The 23,183-nt window shown below is 41.5% G+C and overlaps 2 protein-coding genes across 3 annotated transcripts; both read left to right on the top strand.

The window, feature by feature from the left end:
* The first annotated feature begins 438 nt into the window (after positions 1-438).
* asb10 (ankyrin repeat and SOCS box containing 10) lies at positions 439-15,182 on the top strand. Of its 2 annotated transcripts, none has more exons than XM_063219724.1 (5): positions 439-949; positions 6,903-7,170; positions 9,633-10,137; positions 13,346-13,459; positions 13,678-15,182. In XM_063219724.1, exons 1-5 carry the CDS (start codon positions 622-624, stop codon positions 13,861-13,863), a joined length of 1,401 nt encoding a protein of 466 aa, XP_063075794.1. In that variant the 5' UTR covers positions 439-621; the 3' UTR covers positions 13,864-15,182. The 2 variants fall into 2 exon arrangements, with proteins under 2 accessions (XP_063075794.1, XP_063075795.1); XM_063219725.1 differs by lacking the exon at positions 439-949 and adding an exon at positions 5,781-6,190.
* Positions 15,183-17,278: 2,096 nt separating this feature from the next.
* gbx1 (gastrulation brain homeobox 1) lies at positions 17,279-19,440 on the top strand. Its single transcript, XM_063220511.1, has 2 exons — positions 17,279-17,858; positions 18,483-19,440. Exons 1-2 carry the CDS (start codon positions 17,411-17,413, stop codon positions 18,995-18,997), a joined length of 963 nt encoding a protein of 320 aa, XP_063076581.1. The 5' UTR covers positions 17,279-17,410; the 3' UTR covers positions 18,998-19,440.
* The last annotated feature ends 3,743 nt before the right edge of the window (positions 19,441-23,183 follow it).

The raw sequence follows: 23,183 nt of genomic DNA, 5'->3' as shown, positions 1-23,183 counted from the left end.
TAGCATGAACTGCATGTTCTCTGCAGCACAGTCCTGTGGTGCTGCACCGCGATTGACCCCTGACCATCTGTGGGCTTAGACTACTGTTTAGCATAGCAGGACATAACAAACTAGCCGATTAAGGCCTGTACTGTGGATCAGGAACCACTGAGAAGGCAGTGTTATTCAAATCCCAGTCTACCTTGCCTCTATAGCCTAGTTGTCAGTGCTGTGCTGTGGTTTGTCAGACTAACTCACCACAATTAGTGAAGTGACTATGTAAACAAATTCACTTATAAAACATAAAAAATAATTGTATTTAATTTTTTGGTATCCAATTGAATGCATGTCCAGACAAGTGTTATCTGGCCCACAGTGCGGCACGAGGGAGCAGTTGCTGGAATGTAATGACCATGTCATGTGACTCTTAAAAATAACCTCCCCTGCACATGTTGCTGAGGGCCACTCATATTAGATGTCAAAACACTCGCCGTACAAATCAACAGATAAGAGCCGGGCCGTTGTCAGAAGCATTTCGCATATTGTTAGCAGGCAACATCCAAGCTACTTGGTTTCTCCAAGACCGATAGGCCTATCAGCAACGTTCTCTTCAAGCAGCCTGCCACCGAATATCGACAGAGGATGTCAAGGGGAAGTTTTGTCTTTACCTCCACAGCCTTGCGCTCTATGGAAAAAGACAAAGAGTTGCTAGAGAGGCAACAGCAGCAGAGACGACTGGCAACTCCGAGGGTGAACGCTTACTTCTTTAGGAAAGATGTGCGGGAGAGTAGCTATGCGTCAAGTTACAGATCTTCCCCGTCCCATGCTTTCATCTGCAAAGACCCGGTGGTCCACAATGCCCTGTATACAGGAAACCTGGAGGCGGTGCGCCAGTTGCTGTCCAAGGAAGCCCCGGTCAATGTGGTCATCCAGCCTCAAGGAGGAGACATGGTCTGGGCAAAAGAGAATGGTAAGTGGGTTAAATTTCTTTGGCATGGGGGAGAGAAGGCAAGGCAAGGCAAGTTTATTTATATAGCGCATTTCATACACAGGTGCAACTCAATGTGCTTCACAAAGTTAACAAATGTAAATGAAAGGAAAACAGGGAAGAAAGAAGGAAATGAATTAGAGTCAAAAAAACATTTAAAACATTAAGATAAAACATAAGGTAAAAATAATAATAAAATAAAACATAAATAAACATAAAACCTTGAAAAACATACGCAGTCTTCAGATTTTAACTGTTCGACGACAGAGGAGTCTGGCCTCCTTTTTTCCGTTTACCTGATAGAGTCTAGAATTGTCAGGGTTTTGTCTGCTTTATTGGAATGCTTGCTTTTGGGCTATACGTGTTCTACCCATCAGGCCTTTAAACATGAGATACGAATTGGCTTTTGAACCACTATGTCCTGCCTGAGATGCCAGAGCTGGCCCAGTACCGGGAAACCTCTTGGTGTGTGTGCGTGTGTGCATGTGTGTGGACTGTTCAATTACTGCAATATGCAACTCTTAACCAGTGGACATACTTCTTTTTCTGCTTATCACTAGCAAAGACTGTGTGTGTGCGTGCATGTGTGTGTGTGTGTGTGTGTGTTGTCCAATACACTTTGCCTGTACTAAACTGGGACGCTGTGAGGAATCTTCACCCCTATCAAACTCTGTACACTGCCTGCTTTATGATAATTTAACCCATTGTCTTCATGCACCTTACCAGAATCTATGGTCTACCTTGATTAAAGTGTAATACATCTTTTCTCTCTTATTTCTACATCACAATACCAGATCATAGATTTATCTGTCAGCACTCATTTCTGGTCATTTTAATCTTGTCTACCTCAACTCACAGAGTATGTTTTTTTTTGCACGTTTGTCTTCCACAGATATGTTTTTGCGCAATTACCTTTGATTTTCTCTTTAGTTTTTATTTGTCCCCTCCCTGACTATTACCAGTGTTACATGTGTCTTTAAAATGTCCATGTGGGCATTATGTGTATTTATGTAAGCTACTTGACACCTGAATTTCCCCTCGGGATCAATAAAGTTCCTCTTCTCTAATTATAGTATACACATGTCGCTACAGCCTGTGACCCAACAACAACAGGTACTACATGAGTTTGGAGTTGGCGTTGGAGAAGGATACAGTTGAGAGTGGGCGGTGCTTAGTTGCCATTGGGGACATTAGTCCATTTAAATCTTTTAATAGTAAGGGGGGGCGTTGGCAGGGTTATGATGAGGTCAGGGGCCGTTGGGAGGCTTAGGATGAGGTTCAGGGGGCGTTTGTTCCAAAAAGATTGAGAACCACTGTACTAGGCCTACATAGAGCATGACTCATTCATCCCAAATGAATGAACTCGGGCATTCTACTTTGGTGTGATTACTGTATGGTAGCTGAAGAGGGACAGTTCTACTAGCCTTGCTAACCTGTTCAATGGCATGGTGGTTTCACCCTAATGTGAGGGAGGGCATACCATTTGAAATTGACGAGGAAGATATTTGGCTGACTGCCTTGTAGGCTGTAAACATGCTTTGAATGGCATTTAGCATTTTGTTGCTGAAAAATTCTCAAGTGAAATCTTCAGTTCATTGGTTAGACAGTAGCCTGTTCGTAATTGTCAACAACTTAACACCTTTGCCCAGTATTGGCCCACTGCCAGTGGTCATAGGACACAGATTTTAACAGCAGGATCTTAGTGAGTGTGCATAAGCCATGTTATACCTCGGGGATATCAAAGGACACCTACTGTGACAGTGAAACTCATTGGCAAGAAGAGCGATTAGTTTTATTGGCAGCCAAAGTGGAGTAAATTGTGTGAATAGTGGCTTCTCAACAAGGCAAGGGTAATGAACAGACAAAGGAAAGAGCAATTTCTCACACTATTATTTTTAATTTGTGAAAAATGATTTATCCGTAGGATTAGCGTATTTGTCATTGCTTTCTTTATAAGTGGGAGTGTGATGAAGCGCTGTGAATTGCACCTGCAGACATAGTGGCCTTGAGGAGTTTGAGGTGTCGAAGGGGGCGTCGCCCGGGTCGCCAGTCATTGTAGGATCGCCACTGGGGTAGGGAGCTTGTCACCTCAAGCGATTTCCTGTCTGCCTATTCACTAGTCTTCAAATTTCACCACCTGTTAAATAACAACTCCACATACTTTCAACAGTGACGTTATGTGCAGCAAAAGTGAAAACTAGTTTATTATCCATAAAAATAATGTGTAAAGCCTGTGTAATATGCTGTATTCTTCCTGTGCTCTATTATTCAATGTGGTATTGTATTATCTCCATAGAGTTCACCCGGTCCTATAGGATTAAGCTTATACATACAAAGCTTTCTTGCCACGGTTACAGTCATGTTGTTATCAATATCGGTTCAGATTGGAGGAGGTTGCGGAACTCCATTCTGCAGTGTTACCTCTGACAACAATGCATGCAGATGGCCTTATAATGATGCGTGAGGTGGAATGGTTCACCCAGCCTTGACACTAGGCCTACATGTTGTCAGAATGTGGGACTAGTGGTGCTGAAGCAATGTAACATACCTTAACATGCCTTTACCCAAAAAAATGAAGTGGGCGGACCATCACCCATAGGTTTTCTGGGGAATTATTTGAAATCGGCCATCACCACCTGCTTTTAAAACTCAATAATGTATTAATTTAAAGACCCATAAGCGTGCCCTGCCCTAACGGCATGGCTGTAGTCAAGTCCACCTTAGTAGAATCCAAGACAAGTGCAAGACAAGAAAGGTCAAATCTGAGACCAGTTCGAGCCGAAAGAGGTTCAAGTCCAAGACAAGACAGAGTCCAAAAATATTAGAGTCCAAGTCAAGTCCGAGTCACATGTCGGTCAGTGTTAAACAAAGAAAAGGATGAGTTTCAATAATGACAATGTTTGAAGGTAACCTATATGCCATGGATGTGAAGACAAACTTTTATGTTGTTGGATTTCAAGCTCTACTCTAGAATCTATGATAGCCAATGTCCTAAACAAAATAAAGACAGACCCGGTTGAGTCCAAAAGCTTAATTTGCCAACGCCAAGACCAGTGTTCGAGTTCAAGACAAGTCCGTGTCCAATTGATTGATACAAGTCCAAGTCCATAAAAAAACGGACTTGAGTCCGGACTTGAGTACTACAACGGTAGGGCACTGGGTTACTACGCGAGTGACCTGGGTTCAATTCCGGCCTGGGTCATTTGACAAACCTTCCCCGTCACTCTCTGCTCATTTCCTGTCCCTCTAAAACTGTCCTGTCACAATCAAGTCAAGTCAAGTCAAGTTGGTTTTATTGTCAATTTCTTTACATGCACTGGTCATACAAAGAATTTGAAATTACGTTTCTTGCTTTCCCATGTAGACATAGACTAAAGGCATTAAAGGCATATAAAGGCATAAAAGCTCAAAATAACATCTTTTAAAAACACACACACACACACCCACAAGCTGTCAGGAAATGGTTAGGATATGGATTTTTTGCATTTGGCTGTAAATATGTTAAGAAATGCTGCAGCCTGGGATTAACTTGCCTTTTGGTCACCTCCTCAACTACATATTTGAGGAAGCACATATTTTGACTTGCCTGATTATCATCGACTTTCAAATCTCTACCGAAATGTTGGTCTGACCAAAAAGATAACGAATAACGTTTCCCTAACGGCCTGATTAACCCGCCTCCCTCGGCTTGCCACTGGTCGAGGCCAGAAAAGGCTGTGCCGAAGTTTAAACCAAACATTTTCTTAGTTTCTTAGAACGTCTCTACTTAATCCATGTCACTGTCTTGAACACGCCTCTATCCAGGGCTTTTGAAGCTACTGAAAGTTGATTGATTCCCAACAAAGTGCTTGGAGTTCCCTATTTACAATATATTATATAATATCTTAACAATATATAATTATATAATAATATATAATATTTATAATACTATCAGGACGGGGCCACCTGACACTCCGCCCAAATGCCCATAAAGTGATGTGGTGCTGCTGCTGCTGCTGTGAGCATTATACTACTTGTAGTTGTTACGCCCTGCTCCAGGGAATGAGTATTGGCATGTGACTGTGACCGTTTTGACAGATACAAGACCTTAACCTTGTGCATATATTAAGAATGCCAAAAATGGTTATATTATTATTTTTAAGTGCATCCATTTGAATGTGCAAAATAAACAGTTAACAGATTAGAGGAGTCATTAGTTACAATTACTTAGTGACTCCTTTTTTAACAATGAACAATAAGTTGGATCAACAATAGGTAGATTAATATTTTGTCACATTTCCCAGATGAATTCCTCAACAATATATTCCTACACAAATATAATTCTTTTCTGTTAAACCTCAGAGATCGGATCAGTCAGAACACTTCCCTGTCCTGGTATCACCTGTGCACCCCCCCCCCCCCAAAAAATGAGTGCTTAGAATCACATTTCAAAATGCTTTTGGACAAACAATAAAATGTGACCACATAACATGTGTAGACTATTTACCTTGCATGTAGAGAACGCCCACTAAAAACTTGCCGAAACAAGCAGAGATGCAGATTTGTAAAAATGTAAGCACTAGAAATGCAAAGCTCCTACCCTGGATTGAGTCCAAATGATATAGAACAACCCTTAAAATGATAAAAAAATATATATATATAAAGCATGCACTTGCTTTAGTCTTAATCTGAAGTCAGAATCTCCATGTAAATATGGTCACCTTATGATTATGAAGCAAAAACACAGTCTGCCCCTGCCCCTCATGTCATGAGTATCTAGGCCAGGAGCAATATCACGTTGCACCCCGTTACGCTTAAAATAGAGCCTCTCTGGTCCAGCAGGTTGCAGACACGGTCAAAACACCCGCGAGGACACAACACCCACTGATGCCCAGTCAAAACAACTCTGTGTTGGCGACAAACAACCTGTTTTTTAGGGATAGATTGGCTTGTTTCCAGCAAATCAGACAGTGACTGACCTTCTGAGAACAGAGGGCCTGTTACATGCGCGAATGGAGCCGAAGATAAAGTTTCGCAAACAGAAAACATTTCGTAACGATGTGATCGCCACTGCTAAGGCAACGGGGGAAATCCTGCAGTTTTGGAATGCGCTACTGGTTGGAGATGACGTTACCATTCTGGGTGTAATTGACGACCCTGAAAATGCCTACCTCGTTGATGCCGTCTATGATACTAGTGACATTGATGAGTGGAAAAACTTCAGATTCAACTACAGAAATCTGAGTATGTCTGTATGCCTGACAATTTATTGCATCATCATTCTACGAGTACAAGCAACTGCTTTCTGGTTTTTGTTGGATTTTTTTGGGTTTTTTTTTAAAGTATTTTTGGGGGGATCTTTGGCCCGTTTTATTGAAGGACACTGTGAGAGTAGACAGGAAATGACTGGGAGAGAGAGATGGGGCAGGGTCGGGAAATTACCCCAACCGGACTCGAATCGGGGTCCCCGTGGGTAATGTCAGCCCAAATGTGGGGGCTTAGTGTTTGTTTGTTTTTAACAAGGTGAAATGTGATTTGTGTTTATGCAGTAAGAAAACAGAAGATTATCACCAGGAGATGTGAGGTGTTTTGACCAGTTTCTGTGCCACACCCTTGCTCTATTGGAGTAGGCCTATAGAGAATCCATTAGATGTCATTTTATTGTCATACTTGGTCAGGTCTGAGCTCATTAAAATGATGTAACATTATTGTGTAAAATTTGAAGGAAGTTAGTAAAAAAAAAATTGCAACAAGGAAAATAATATGCCTCTCAATTATTTTTTTTATGGATACAACATTCCAGTAAAACAAACTGAGAAGTATGCAAAGGTAATTTCCAGAGGTTGTATACCAGTCTTTTGGGGAAATCTCTCTCAGCATTAGGTAGGTATCATAAGATATGATTTAAATAATAATAATAATAATCAAAATGGTACTCTTTTCCATGTCTTCACAGGGCTGTGGTCCTTAACCTATGAGCAGGACCTGACCACGCCACTACACATCACGGCCGGACGGGGCTTCACCGAGTGCCTGAAGCACCTGCTGCTGAGGGGTGCCAATGTGGAGCTGGCGCCAGGTGGCACCACCGCACTGCACGAGGCCTGCCAGGAGTGCCAGCCTGAGTGTGCCAAGCTGCTGCTGTCCTACGGCGCAAACGCCAACGCCGTCAACGAGGACGGCCTCATGCCTCTTCACGTCTGCACAGAAAAAGAGTCTATTGAGTAAGGGGGAAAACTGCTTGAAGTTTACATATCTCTACTAGGCTTTCGGCAAACTAATCTTGGTAGTTGTTTTACATTAGCTTGCATGTATAGTCAGACAGACAATTAAATATTCTCACTTGCATGATGAATGCACTATTTTATTCAAATTATTTTGCACTTACTTTCAACAGCATTATCCATCATACAGCGCCGCCAGATAGTATTGGCACCCCTTAATTTTATTTACAAAATGTGCAATATATCCAGAAATAAATGGAAATATAAACAACTTTTAACAACGGGATCTTTAGAATAAAGATATTTAGAATAGCAAAGTAGTTTTGTCCAAATGCATTTTGTAATTTCAAGCAAAAACATGAAAAGGGCATGTCCATGAATATTGGCACCCCTCGGATTGGTCTCACACCATTAGACAGCAAAAGCAGCCTCCAAAGATTTTGGTATTCGTCTACGAGCTTCTTGCACCTCTTGCATTTTGAATTGTGCATTTGGATGTGTGCTTTGGGGTTTTGTCTTGCTGGAGTGAACATGATCTTCACCTCAAACCAAGTGTTCTTGCACATGGTTACACATTTTCCTGTAAATGATGATACCTGTGATGCCTGTCCTGATACCTGTGATATGGTCAAAGCCTCCAATACCTAATGCATCGGTTACACTTTACTTTACGGATCGCTAATAAGGTGGTAATTTCGTGTTAATTTCATAGTTCTTTCATAGTTATTTCAGGATAATAACTGTTTGTTTTTAGTAACAACAGCAAAATAACCATACAGTCTCCAGTGCATTGTGTGTGTGTGTGTGTGTGTGTGTGTGTGTGTGTGTGTGTGTGTGTGTGTGTGTGTGTGTGTGTGTGTGTGTGTGTGTGTGTGTGTGTGTGTGTGTGTGTCAACAAAGTGTCACCGTGCTGCGAGTCATCAGGGTGTCACCACAATGCACTGGAAACTGTATGGTTATTTTGCTGTTGTTACTAAAAACAAACAGTTATTACCCTGAAATAACTATGAAATTAACATGAAATTACTACCTTATTAGCGATCCGTAAAGTAAAGTGTTACCAATGCATCAATGGGGTGACATATTATTATAGATCTGACACTATGCTTGATTTTTGGTAGGGTGTCCTTTTCCTCAAAGACTTTCTTGCAGAATATGCAAACCTGCTGTGAGTGTGCATCACTGAAAAGCTGTACTATTGATTCATCTGACATTTGAACATTCATAAAAGGGCTGTGCTTTCCCTGTATTCTCTTATACAGACTTCAGGTGTTCCCTTTTATGACTTTCATGAAGCAATGTGGTCTGCCTTTGCCTCCAACCAAAAACCAATACTTTGTGTAGTGTTTAACTTGTGATGCTTATTCAAAAAAACTTCCCAAAACAGTTTCCGACTTCTACAGACTTCTATCATAATATCTTCCCCTAACCCTACATCCAAGGATGTTCTTTGCAGCTCCCTGTTCGGCAGATTTCTGAATAACACAACACAGTGTTGGAAATGGTATACTAGGGTCTTTTGAGATGAGCTTTTATTATTTGGAGGTCTTGTTGCAAATAATTGGATTTCTGGTGTCCTCAGGCAGCCCCTCTGTCTTCACATTTGTCAAAGACGCACAAGATTTATCAGGTGGCTATTTAAAACACAAATATTTTTTTAAAAAATCCTTCCCTAATTCATGTCCTATGGGAAAAGGCAATTTGTCAAAGGTTATTCCCATTTGTTATCTACCATATTTGAGTCAAATTAGGTTTCCACAATGGTATCCAGTAAAGGGTGCCAATACCAGTGATTCCAGGAGCTTTACCTTCTTCAATTTTTTCCCTCTTGTAGTTCATTCATTCATTCATTCATTGCTCTTGATCATACATTTAGTATCAACCACAAGCTATCTATAGAAAAATCATGGTTGGACTTATTATTTGTTGTCTGGAGATTACATTACATTACATTACATTGCATTTGGCAGACGCTTTATAACCAAAGCGACTTTCAAAAGAGGACATAATCAAGCCAACATCACCAGCAAATACAAAGTGCACAGGAGATATACAGAACAACAAGTGCAGTTGCAAAGAGGAGTTAGTTTTTTTGTTTTTGTTTTTTTTTAAAGAGTAAATAATGAGTACACACACACAAACACACACTCACAAACTAAACTAAACTAAACATCATGTCAGGAGTCTGCCCTGGGGCAAGGCCAGTTCAAGCATTAGTCTAGTAGATTCTCTCGAAAGAGGAATGTCTTTAGTTGTTTCTTGAAGGTTGCAAGAGATGTGCTTAGTCTTGCTGCCTCTGGGAGACTGTTCCACCATGTCCCATAATGTGCTTAAGCTTCAAGGGTGTCAATACTAACTGGAGGCACTGTATGATAATACTCCATGTATCATTCATTCTCCATCTGTATTCATCAGTAGTACAAATGTATTTACATACAAATTTGTTCTGCCTTTGTACACAGCTGTGCAAAGTACCTGATTGAGTTTGGAGCTTCAGTGGATGGGCGGAGCCTAGAGGAGAATGACACCCCCATGCACGTGGCCGCTCGCCATGGCCTACTCGACCACGTCGACCTCTACCTGCGGCACGGGGCTAACCCGGAGCATCAGAACGACGAGGGCAAGAGCCCGCTCAATGCAGCCTGCGCTCAGCCACAGGAGAAGGGCACGCTGGAGCGCTACAGGCAGGTGTGCCAGCGCCTCATCGACGCCGGAGCCAATGTCCACACGGAGGACCTGCAGCATCAGACACCGCTGCACCTGGCCTGCAAGAACGTGCACCCAGATGTAGTGGACCTCCTGCTGCAGAAAGGGGCCAACGTCAACGACATGTGCTACGGAGGCAATGCACCCATGCACAATGTGCTGAAAGAGGTCGCCTACAAGCAAGACCATGAGCCGGAGAGGATAGTGCGGGCGCTGCTCAACTATGGATCCATCCGTGTCTGGCCGGGAGCGTTGCCCCAGGTGAGGTGCTGCCTTAAGGGCGGGTTATGCTTCCTACTTGTGCCACAGAGTGAGCTTGTCGCAGCCATGATGCAGTTAATTTTGGTTTATGCCCTGTTTTGAAGCACGGTCTGCGCGATGTCATTCCACGCTCAAACTGCCTTCAATACAAAGAGTAACCTAGACGTGTCAGTTATTTTTTTAGCTTCACAGACTCGACGACAATGAAAATGAAACATTACATCTTTATATCACGTGCATGTTTGATCGCACTGGCAGCCACCGTGGTAGTTTGGAACAAAGAAGTGGCTCATTTGTCGAGGACGAAGCGGAATGTTTCCTCGACCTCGGAACCACTGTTCAACTGTCCAAATAACTTCAGCGTGGTAACTTGCAAGCGCACGTGTTGTCTTTAGTTCGTGTAAATAAATCAAACGACAAAGCACGGGCAACTTATTTACTGAAGAGCTCACAGTCCGTAGACCGACGAAGGTTAGAACAAGGAAGTAGCTTGTTCTCGACTCGAGGACAGAGCAGGCTGGTCGATAGGACCAATCAGAGACCTATTTTCGCCCTTCACGCCGTCGCTCCCTGCGTCGAGACACAATTTTGGGGAGGTGCCCCAGAGTACCTGCGTGATGGGGGGGGGGGGGGGCTTCACTCCGTTAACTGCGCGGCTCACTGCATCACGACGCAGGGACGCTGATCTCGAGGCATAAACCACCCTTTAGTAGAGGCTAGTAGGCTATCATTCTTGTGTTACTTAGGGTAACACTTTATAATAATGTCTGTATAAAGCATTAATAACACTTAGTAAATAATGAACAAATGATGAGCAAAACATTAACAAATGTTTGTAAATGACTGGGAAATGTTATGTTAATGTTTTATATTTATCAAACATTTACTAATAGTTTGTAAATGAACAAAAATACTCTGTTAAAAGGTTTGTAAACTCTTATAAACTTTTATAAAGCATTAATCAAATTCAGCTAATAATAAAAACATTTGTTGATGTTTTGTTCATCAGTAGTAATTATTTACTAAGTCTTTATAAGCAGACATTATTATAAAGTAGGGTTTCTCAACGGGGGCGCTACAGCCCCCTAGGGGGCATTGGGCAGCCCTTGGGGGGCATTGACAAGGATACAGCTGAGTGGTGGTGTTGCTTAGTTCCCATTGGGGCACATTAGTCTATTGTTTTTTTCAATTCTAAGGTGGGTATTGGCAGTCTTATGATGAGGTCAAGGGGGCGTTAGGAAGCTTATGAGGTCAAGGGGGTGTTAGGAAGCTTATGAGGTCAAGGGGGTGTTAGGAAGCTTATGAGGTCAAGGGGGCGTTAGGAAGCTTATGAGGTCAAGGGGGTGTTAATCCAAAAAAGGTTGAGAATAGGGCTGTAACGATATTGTATTGAACCGAGAAATCGTGATACACAGACTCAAAATAATGTATCATGATGCAAGGAGGCAGTATCGTGATAAAAGTTGTGTTACCCATCAGTCCAGAAAACAACCATATGATATGAAGTCATAATGATGATGATTTTAAGCTTGGAAGAACTATTATATTTAAAGTTTTTGCTAAATTATTAGTAGCCTCTTGTAACTTATTCTACCTGAGGAGCCCTGAGGAAGGTCAGTAGACCGAAAGCTTGGCCTATTAAAAAGAACACAAAGGGGATTTAAGTGTGCAGACATTTTTCTTTCAATTTTACACAACTTATTCTACCTAAAAACTATCATAGTTTTTATTCATAATTAATTTTATTTTACAATGAAATGGTGGAGTGTATCCAACCGTAGGGCATAAATTGTGATACGAAACGAATCATGAGTTGAGTGTATCGTTACAGCTCTAGTTGAGAACCACTGTTATTAAGTGTTACCGACATTTATTTGCCATAACAAATTGTGAATGCTAGAACATGATCAGCCACCAAAGGGTGTGACCAGAGGCTACAATGCTGCATTGCTGTTGCATCAGACATCAACAATGATGCATTTCATATAAATGAATGCTAAAATCAAAAGGACAAGTAGGCCTACCTGACCCGGAGTAGTCCTTCACCACATACATACAGCACATACAGTACATAGTATACATGGCTACAATTCCATAGGATGTGGTGTTTTATATCTCCCTTGTCCTACATTGCTTTTATCTAACCCTGTTTATGTTGCTTAGAATCCTCAAAAATATCCTCCCATACATGCATACATACATACATACATACATACATACATACATACATACATACATACATACATACATACATACATACATACAGTACATACAATACAGATTTCACAATGCAGCATCAATTCCTCCTTTAACAACGGATTTAATTTTAATTCCGCTTCTTCCCAGTGATACATGAATACTTACTGTTGATTTTCAAAACTCAGCTTGATGTTGCACTATTTATAAACTGTGCATAATGTTTTAGATGTGTTTTTTGCATGGTTAGGCTGCTTAGAATTAAACACCGCTGTCAGATGACATTGTGGAGGTCGACAATATGAATGTAATCAATGACACCAGAATGTATGATGATTTGCTTATACCCTAACCAAACAACTTGGCAATGCATAGAGTATTTGAACATATTAATTACAGAAAAGTACACTTTTCAAATGAATCCTTCAAATAACAATTTCAGACATCTGTCTCTGCCACAACATCCGTATTCTTATCATCACAGAAGTCTTTGACTTGAATGGAGACATTTTAGGCATGAGCAGATTTTGATCATCCATATACTGCTGCCAGTATGCTACACTGTACATACTCACTTGTCCCACTTGAGTCAGACAAATTGCCTGATTCCTAATTAGCCAAATGTTAATCGGAGATTAATTAGCACTAATTGCAGAAATTCCTCGTGCATCTCCCAGAGGGGGGCTCAATCTGTTCGTCTTGCCAAGTGTTTAATTATTCTACGTGTTTCCCCCGGATGTAAACCCTTGGCCCCACACCTCCACTGAACATGACTAGACACAGGGATCCTGCACTCCTGCAGCACAGCACACCGCCCTGATGCTGTGGCAGGGTCTACACGTCAGTCAAACATACGCCAGTCACCTATGCTAATATTTGGAGGACTAAAATCAGAATTGGTATAGGCTGTGAAGGACATGAAAAGGGAAAGGAGTGATTCTAAAGGGGTTGTTTTACAAGTAGGATACTGTGTAGCCTTTTGTAGGCCTCATGTTGTCAATTTCCCTTTCAGGTGATGAAATTCTGCCACTCACGTCCACGTGTCATTGAAGCACTCCTAAATGCATACGACCGCCTAAAAGTTACAGACAGATGGGTCGAGGCTGTCCCCTCTGATGCTCTTAAGGTAGGCTGAAAAATTGCTCTTATTTGGGTTCCATAAATGTGAAATAATATTATTTAATGCGCAACATATTTTTTAATCAGAGAGCAGTTATTCAATAATTAGTTATTGAATAATTTGCTGAGGAAAACCTGTGAAGTACTGAAGCCCTACATATGCTACAAGTGCTACATATATTTCCTTTGGTAACTTTTTGGCCTTTTTCCTCTTGTCTCCTACAGCAACACCAAGAATTCTTCGAGTCTGTGTTCGCCTTGGCCGAAACGCCACGTTCACTACAGCATCTTGCCCGCTTTAAGATACGGACCTATCTTGAGGGACGCTTGCACAAGGTTGTGCCCCAACTGTCTCTTCCCACCTTCTTGAAAAACTACCTGCTGCTGGAGTTTAGGGACTATGTTCACTGAGGACAGGGGGCTGCAATTTTCTCCATAGCCTTCAATGGATACATTTGAATATGTACTGTATATATTTTCTGTTTTATTGCAGCTGTATGACTTGGGTGAAATTAGATTATAATCAGTGTAAGCCTTGACCTTAATTTCTATACCATCTTATACATGTAAATAGTGATTGTTGACATTTTGTTGTACTCTCTGTAATGTGTGCTTGAAGATGAAGGTCGTGCACTTCATTCTGTTGACAGCAGGAGATGATGATTCAGCCAAATGTGCCTTAACATGACTATGACTCACGTCTTTGTTTTAAATGTTTAGTAATATTAAATATGTATATACTGGTTCAACTTTTTACAAGTAAATGTGTGGGCTAGAAACGTTTAGCATAAAGCCATATCTGAAAGACAGTTGTGGTTCAAACATGGATTGGTTATTTTTTAAATTAACATGTAATTAAGTGGCCAAAATATTTAATTCAATATGTGTGTTTTTAGAACTGATTATGTAATCACCCTGAAAGAAAAGCCTCTTAGTCTCGGCTAAAACATTTACATTTGGCTGCAGTCATTGTTGCCTTTTTGTTGCGCCACAAAGAGCTTGCGCTTGTACCACAAGGGGGTGCTACGGTCGTTACGTGGCAAATTACAAAACTGCTAATAGTTCCTTTCCACAGTCAATTAAGTTTGGTGATATTGGATTTAGGAATGAGTCGAAACAATTAGGAAAACAAGACGGCATCTAATAAAGAGAGATACGTGCCTCGTGGTGTTCTTTCAGTCAACTTCAATGCACAGGCATGAGATCTGAAATGTCACCAACATTTCATTTTTTAGACTGCACCTGTGATGAATTCTAAATTAGGTTACTACTGCCAGTAGGCCTATCTGTCTTTAATACATTACACCAGAATATGTATTGTATGGATACTGATTGCATTCCTTTTGCATGCTATTGAGATGGCTCATATTTGTGTTGTGAGAGGTGTGTGGGGTCATGTTATTCTTAAGAAGTGCTGAAGATTCTTGTTTAGGTAAAACTAAATGTGGCTGGTATGTAATTAATAAAATAAGCTAGAAAAACATTGTTTCAATGGTGACTCCCAACAGACAAAGCAAATCAGTCTGCATGCATGATGACAAACGAGTAGATGGAGAAGCCATTTGTGCTTCTCACTGTTTAAAAATGTCAGACTAACTATATTGCCATAAATATTCATAGCCTACTTTTCTCCTGAACCACTTAAATCATTCCATTTATAGAGAATAAAAACCCATGATTCTGGAGGTTTATGTTGTGGGTCTGACAAAGTCATGTCAATAAAATAAGTAGCCTAAAATAAGCTTTGATTCCTCGAAGTTTAAAATGGGGTTAGGGTTAGGAGTAGGTCTGGTAGGCCTACTTAAATGGGCTATATATTTTTTCATTATTATTCAGGGACAGTTTTTGGTCAGTTAAGTTAACAAAAACTTATTCAGTCAAGATATTCCCGATGCGCAATGGTGTTGCGTCTTGACGCAGGGTTTGGAATTAGAATTAGGCCTACGCAAAACTGTGTAGACTATTTAATGCATTTACATTACACACCATACTTAGGGCGTATTCTGAACAGGAAAGTCCGGACCAAACGAGGTAGACCTAGGTGTGAATACGCCCTTATTAGACAGACACCCTTGCAGTGCGCTCCTCTACACGGCGTTACCCCAGATATCGACATTTTTCTTCCCGCCACGCCAATGCTCAATTGCATTCCGCACCAAAAGGCTGCCTGTATTTATCCTGAATAATGTTGTTTCAGATAAACCAATACACCGTAGAGCGATCATAGAGGCCTAATATGGTAATGCGTATACTGTTTGGGTATCTTTTTTTAAACTACTGCAGTAACCTAATACTAGGACTATAAAAAAATAATTTCACACTGTCTGGGGCACTTTGGGACTTGGGAAACAGGGCAGAAGTGGTTTGTCCAGCAGAGCACCCCAATAGAGTGGAGCTTTAACGCGCAACGTTGCTTTTAAAATGAGTGCCCTGAGCTCTGTCATTCGCCTAGCTTACAGTCCACTTAATGTGACCGACAAGTAGAAAGAGCGAAAGAGAAGGAGCTGTCTGGTTTCAATAGATCAAAGAGCGCTGCTACTGAATGAAGTCATTTGCAATTAGAAGAATAATTAGCATTTCCTGGTCTTCCATTGCTAATTAGAGTCGGAGGTGATATGTTTATGTCTTCATGCAATCAGACGGCCAGTTGAAGTGCCCGAACCCCCGGGACTCAATAGGGGCTAATCATCATCACGACTTCGAATTGGCATTTAAACGGTAAAATGATCTCCGCACAAATTAATACTCGGCAAAAAAGCACACCAGGAAAATATGAAAATGTTGATTTATTGAAAATGCATGAAGAAAGACATAATCAAAAGTAATGTGTTTGCTGGTCAGTGCAATGAAGTCCTGCTTTTCAATTAGAATGATAATTGCGCCATGAAGTTGAACTTTAGCGTGTTTAATAGAGTTGGCTAATCTCATTTGAATATGATCAGATGATCCTCTCTGGGTTTAATTGAATTTGAGATAAAAGATTCACAATAGCAAATTTGGTGGCATTGCTCTTGAAATGCTATTGACCCTTCTCCCCTGTCTTTCATTCAAATCAAATTTTCACCAGAACATTTCTCTCCGGGGAATACTTGTAGCACTTCTCCGGGCCAAATTCATTGTTTTTATCTCTAAAGAAAAGTACCGCTTTTCTCTCACATAAGGGGTAAAACATCTGCCTCTCCAGCCCTCCTGTCTCCGTTGCCATCAGTCCCCTAAATTCAACAAAGGGGTCGTTGTTTTATGTCTTGCCTTGAATCCAAAGTAATTACTTATCATCAATCAAAATTAATAATAGTTGATTGGGTTGGTGTGGTCAACGATTACAGAGGGGGAAGGTCTAAATCAGTCTCTCACACCGCTTCCAGTCAATGTGGACTGAGAGAAAGAGGGGGCTCGACCCATCTATTTGGTATCCACTGGGAAACTACCGCCTCTCAAGGCGGCCAAAAAAGTCAGAAGCTGAATAAGGAAATGAAGCGTAATTTGAGGAAGATGGATGAGTCCCGAGGGCAACACCCCCTTCTATCCTCTTGTATTGGAGCTGATAAGCACTGTTCGTTTGTGTGAGTGCGAGAGAGAGAGAGAGAGAGAGAGAGAGAGAGAGAGAGAGAGAGAGAGAGAGAGAGAGAGAGAGAGAGAGAGAGAGAGAGAGAGAGAGAGAGAGAGAGAGAGAGAGAGAGATTACGCGCAAGGAGAGAGGGACACAGAGAGAGAGACTGTGTTTATGTCTCAGTTTGTGACAAATAGGGGGAGAGGGACTGGGCTAATACAAAAAAAGGCGTCAGGTCACAGTCAGAAGAGAGGAGGGAGCGAGGAAAAACGTCTCACCACGCTCAGAGTGGATGATACGCAGAGCAAGAGTTGTGAGATTTCTTGCAATCGGAGGAGTGATTTCCTTCGTTTTCATCGAGAAGTTTGACTTGGAATTTATAACACCATTGGACCGAATTTCCCCAAAATGCAGAGACCAAGCGGACAAGGGACGGCGTTTTCAATAGACTCCTTGATAGGAACCCCGCAACCGAGACCGGGGCACCTGCTCTACACAGGCTATCCAATGTTTATGCCGTATCGACCACTGATGATTCCGCAAGCTCTGTCTCATTCGCCGCTGCCATCCGGTATCCCTCCTTTGGCACCGCTAGCGTCGTTCGCGGGTCGACTCACGAACACTTTCTGTGCGAGTTTGGGGCAGGGGATGCCCTCCATGGTAGCGCTAACAACTACCCTACCGAGCTTCTCGGAACCACCGGACAGTTTTTATCCTCCACAAGAGATGCCCGCACCTCGATTAAGCGCTGATCCGAGTATTAGGAGACAAGAAAGCCCGCACACCGAGGATCTGCACGCGAGAGAAAAAGCCTCGGAACTTCTGAACTTCTCAGAAACTTTCCAAACGATCACAGGTGAGTCGGTGACTGATGCCAATATAGGCTACATTGCATCCCATGGAAATGTTATTGTTTATTTATTTATTAAATGAATTGTGTTTTAACATTGTTTGTTTGTTGGTGGACAACTGTCCCGTGCGTAAAGGTTGTTTCGCTAATGGCAAGTAGCCTAGTCTGAAGACGTCGCTGCATCACCAATTAGCCTAACTCTTAACTTCATAATAGACATTGTTATTGTTGGACTGGTCAATTGTAGGCTATAGGCTACTTTCTCAAATTACTCAAAGTCGTGTTAATTACGAACTTTCGTGCGGAATGTAACCAATTGGGTAGCCTGTTTCCTTCAAAATATCGCAATGAGTTTAATCCACTCTGAAAGTGATCTATTATACTGCATTGCCATCACAACAGTAATCGCTTGGCTTTAAGGCTTATTTTAAATGTTTGATTCATGATAGCCTACAATGAATGATTTTAAATAACTTTGGTCTGTCATTAAAAGCCCTGGGTGCAACATTCAGGGTTCTATGAACCACATAGCACTGAAACTTGTCTGACGCGCATTTTCTAGACGTCAGGTGACTATGCAATTAACCCTGTAATACATTGAGGTAATTGATGTGTGGTATGTTATTATAGGTGAGACCAAACTGTACAGTTCAGACGAGGAGAAACTGGACCTTAAGTCAGCGGACACGGCATGCAGTGACAGAGAGGACAGCTCCGGAGACAGTGAAAACGAAAGTTTCTCGGACGGCAACAACTGTGGATCATTATCCCAAAAGGGCAAACTGAAGCCCGGCTCTCAGGACTCATTGCCACCGGGGGGTTCTGCTGGAAAAAGTAGACGGAGACGAACAGCATTCACCAGTGAGCAGTTGCTTGAACTTGAGAAGGAGTTCCACTGTAAAAAGTACCTATCCCTTACGGAGCGCTCGCAAATCGCACACGCACTTAAACTGAGCGAGGTCCAGGTAAAAATCTGGTTTCAGAATCGACGGGCTAAATGGAAAAGGATCAAAGCAGGCAATGTCAACAATCGGTCCGGCGAACCGGTGAGAAACCCAAAAATTGTCGTCCCAATTCCGGTCCATGTCAACAGGTTTGCTGTCAGGAGCCAGCACCAACAAATAGAGCAAGGCAGCAGGCCCTGAGTCTGTGTTTTAATAGAGACACTGAACTGCTGATGTAAAATGCATGAAGCACAAACGCAAGGATTCCACAATATCTGGGACAAATATAATTTTTCTGTAGCATATGGTCTTTATACATATAGATGTTTTGGACAAGACTGTGTATATTTTCTTTTCAGAATGTGTTCTGGACATTAATTTATTGGTTTCTGTAAATATGTAAATATTGAACCTGTCTTTAAGGACATAATGTGCACTATGGAAATTTTGAAATGTAAAAACAATTTTAAGAATATTTATAAGTTGCCTATTAGTTAAATGTCTGCACGTGTTCTCACCCTCCTGTTTAGTCTCTTGTTTTTACCAGCTCTTACCACATCATTTAATTTATCATTTTGCATGTATACTCCGAGACGTCCTCATTTAGTACTTTTAGCAACTGTATCCACCAGTTGTTTGTGAAAAGGGTGATGGAAAATAAATAACCCAAGGGCAAAGCATGAGGTTTTTTGTTATTCTAAAAATATATACATGTAGGCTAATTTTTGTTATTCTATTAATCTTTATGAATGAATGATTTAGTAAGTGAAAGTCATTACAATTCTCGGATTTTGCATTTGTGTTTCTGCTTTCACTATATTTTAACACCAACAATATGACACGAAAATCTCTACAGAACTAACACAATATTCGTTGACAGTGTGACTCGACGGGCTTTTTTTTAATGAATAGTCTATAGGCCCTACTTGTGGTTGCCTGCAGTTTGGATGCAGTGACCCACTAGCCTATTACTTCAAGAGATCGACATTTGGCTATGTTGGGAAAAATAGGCAGGCCGATGTCTTTCAACGGAAATAGAGAGGGATCCTGCATCCCTGAGTAGGAAACATAAATTAAAAGGTTTCTGTTCGTGCATTTTAAAGATTCTAGGCCTATGCAAAAAATATAGGCTATAGCTATTGACGACACCAGCCTGTTAACATTAAAATATATTGCGCGTTTTATAAACATCAGATAGGCCTATCTTGGCCTAAAGGTTTGATTGACATGAAGCGCAAGAATGCATTTCTAAACACAAATCATTTCTGCATGTTTACAAATTGTTCTGAAAAAGGAGTGCGCACGGTCCTATTTCAGTGTTGTGTTTTACGCTTTTTGTAGGCTATTTTTTGGACCATTTTACATTTTTTGTTTTGCTCAAAATAGGATTTAGTTTTTTCTCAAAGAAGTGAAAGGGGGGACGGTTTTTTGTAAATGAGCGGGAGTATCATTTATCTCTCTTTAGGAGGCAATGCTGTCGTAAGGTGGACTGATGGATCCCCATTAGAGCGGTCATATCCAACACATTGTAATGAACTTCACAATAAATCACTTCGTGTGAGCCAGAGCCTTGGGTGGGGTACCACCCCCCCCCCCACACACACACACACACTGTGTGTGTTTGTGTGTGTGCTCTATAATCGTGTCAGTCAAATAAAATACTGTGAAAACCCACCATCTTCCAATCAGGCCTGCGATTTTAGCTTTCTCCAATCCACACCGACCTGGTGCGTGTTATTTAAAGCGGGACGTCAAAACACTGGATTATATCCGCACACAATTACGCAGCAATTGTCAACAAAACCACTATGCCAAGGCGATTAAACTCTAACATACAGTGTATCGGCGTTAGCTGGTTGCTTACCCTGAACAAGCACTTCAGCGGTCAAGTGGCATGCCTCGACCTTTACTTCCCATGACGCGTGATATATTAAGATAGCACTTTCGCGCTTACTCGCTAATGGAGAGAACGAAGTTGACAGATGGGCGCTAAAGGACTCTAGTGCCTAGCCTACACTGTGACTTGTTCAAAGAGGATGTTATCTTCATGACAAAAATGTTCCCTGCATCAATCATGCAGAACCAGACAAGTTTGAAAGCTGAAGTCCAACGGGTATTTAAATGCGCAAACGACAGACGCTTCTTGTAGCCTAGGCCTACAATGTAATGCTGTTCTACATTTTGGCCTAAAATAGCTGGCATGGTTTGGACCGAGCCATCAATTACAATAAAGTTTTCTGTGTTTGTACTTGGGGAAATGACCATAGCCTAAGCAACAGGAGGTGATCTGATCTAAATTAAGTTCAAGCACCGGACATGGCATCGCCAAGAAAATCTGGGTATTTGGAACGGAAAGTGTCTTTAGGTCTGATCTGATCTGTCATCGTTCATAGTTACACGAGAGGGAAATTGTATTTTGATGAGCTTACCCGACACAGCTTTGAAATGCTTCTAGTGAAAGCTATATTCACAACATTTTAAGAGTGAAAGCAACGTTCATCTGAGCTCAACGGAACTGTTTGTTCAAAACCACATTTGAATGTATCAAACCATAATGTTGTGTTTAATGGAATGGAGATGAAGGGTGTCTCTCAACACGGAATAGATAAAGCAGTGTGGGTACCTATGGAATGTGCTCAGACTTGCAAAATTATTGGCATAAGATCTGTGCCAAAACGTCCTGGGCTGGAACTGATGACATACAATTCAGGATATAGTTTCTCTCTTGTAATGAAGTGTTCCCCTGGCCTTTGTAAACATTTTTATCCAATAGGTGGCCTGTGATCAATTGGCGGACACCCAAAAGCAATTTTCATACTCCCTTTTAGTGTTTGTCTCAGGTTGTCTGTGGCTACAGCAATGACTCATTAACTAATATTGTTTGAAAATGTTATAAAATTAGAGGACTACCTTCTATTCCAGACAAGCAACAATAATCCATTTTAAAAGAATGGTGGCAGGGATGGCCCTTCAAAATAATGAACATAGGTCAAGGACATAGGACAAGTAGGCCTATCATTATTCAAGAAGGTTTTTGTAAAAAAAAAAAAAAAAAGTACAGTTAGGGCTTTACTAAATGTACACAATACAATCATAAGTATAGCAACGTGTTGGCTTTACATTGAATAATTTTTAACAGTTATGGGGGGGACTACCTCAAGCTGTTCACAGAGAGAAAATTGCTCAGCGAATACGTATATTGTATCATTGATGGAATAGATGAGATACACTGCAGGAAAAAGATAGAACGGAAAAGACACAAGGCAATACCACAAGTCAACATTAAATGTGTTTCCTAACTCTACCCTGGTCACAGGCTACTTTGCTGAGCTGTCTTGTGCTCTATGCTATTTATGCCACCCCAAGCTGGCAGTTCGGATGCAGGGCTCTAAATTAACTTTTTTCGTCACCAGCCAAAATGGCAAGTATATGTTAATCTTACTATCCAAACACACACTCACTAATGGGTCAAAGTGGCTTGTAAGTTGTTGTTTTTTCTACCAGCCAAACTGAAATTTCACCAGCATTTGGCCGGTTGGCTGGTGTTAAATTAGAACCCTGATCAGATGTAAAAGTAAGCACACTATTCGACCTTTGTGGACCACTGTGCCACTGAAGTGATGCGATGTGAGAGCAGCTCAGCTGCCATGTTTTGATTGTCACTCACACTACAGTGTTTACTGCCCAGGCGCTCACAGGGTCATAAGTGATGTCATCTTATTTCTGTCACCTCACTGACGTCTGCTAGATATCAAGGGCATGATACAACTCCTCGCTATCTGTAAACAAAACGCTGTTGACTGTTTCACCATCGTGTTAAATACATTTGTATTTTTTCTTGAAGGTGTACAGAGGAAGTTAGGTTGTGAGGTGGACATCACTGAAATGAATTTTAAAAGCATCTAGCTCAGTGACACAAAACCAACATCACCAACTGTTCAACATCACCAAATGACTTTTATGGTATCCTTAGCCTTATGCCACTGACACAAATATACATACAGTATGTTTCGTATAGATTACAAAAGCATCCGCAAAACCCTATGTGCTTGCTGGTAATTGACTGCAATAACTGTGTTCTACAGGCAAACCAAAGGCAGTAATTGCAACAATTAAATTGTCAATGAGGATACGAATGTGCTTGGAGGGAGCTCGGCCATTCTCAGCAGGAGAGGAGGGTTTGTGGGAGGGTGGAGGTGTGTGTGTGTGTGTGTGTGTTAGGATGATGGAGAATGGGGGTGTTGGGACTGGGGTGGGGGGTGGAGGTTGAGCAACGGTGAGTGAGCAGCACAGTGGCCAGTCACTCCAGGGGGTGTGGGGGGAGTGAGTAGGCAGGGCTCCGGCCGTCTTGGGAGGGTCCGGTGGACGCCCGCCCTGCACCGCACCG

The sequence above is a fragment of the Engraulis encrasicolus genome, chromosome 16, assembly GCF_034702125.1.
Source record: "Engraulis encrasicolus isolate BLACKSEA-1 chromosome 16, IST_EnEncr_1.0, whole genome shotgun sequence".
NCBI lineage: Eukaryota > Metazoa > Chordata > Actinopteri > Clupeiformes > Engraulidae > Engraulis > Engraulis encrasicolus.
The sequence above is the reverse complement of the archived record's forward strand: the minus strand, read 5'-3'. Positions and strand labels throughout refer to the sequence as shown.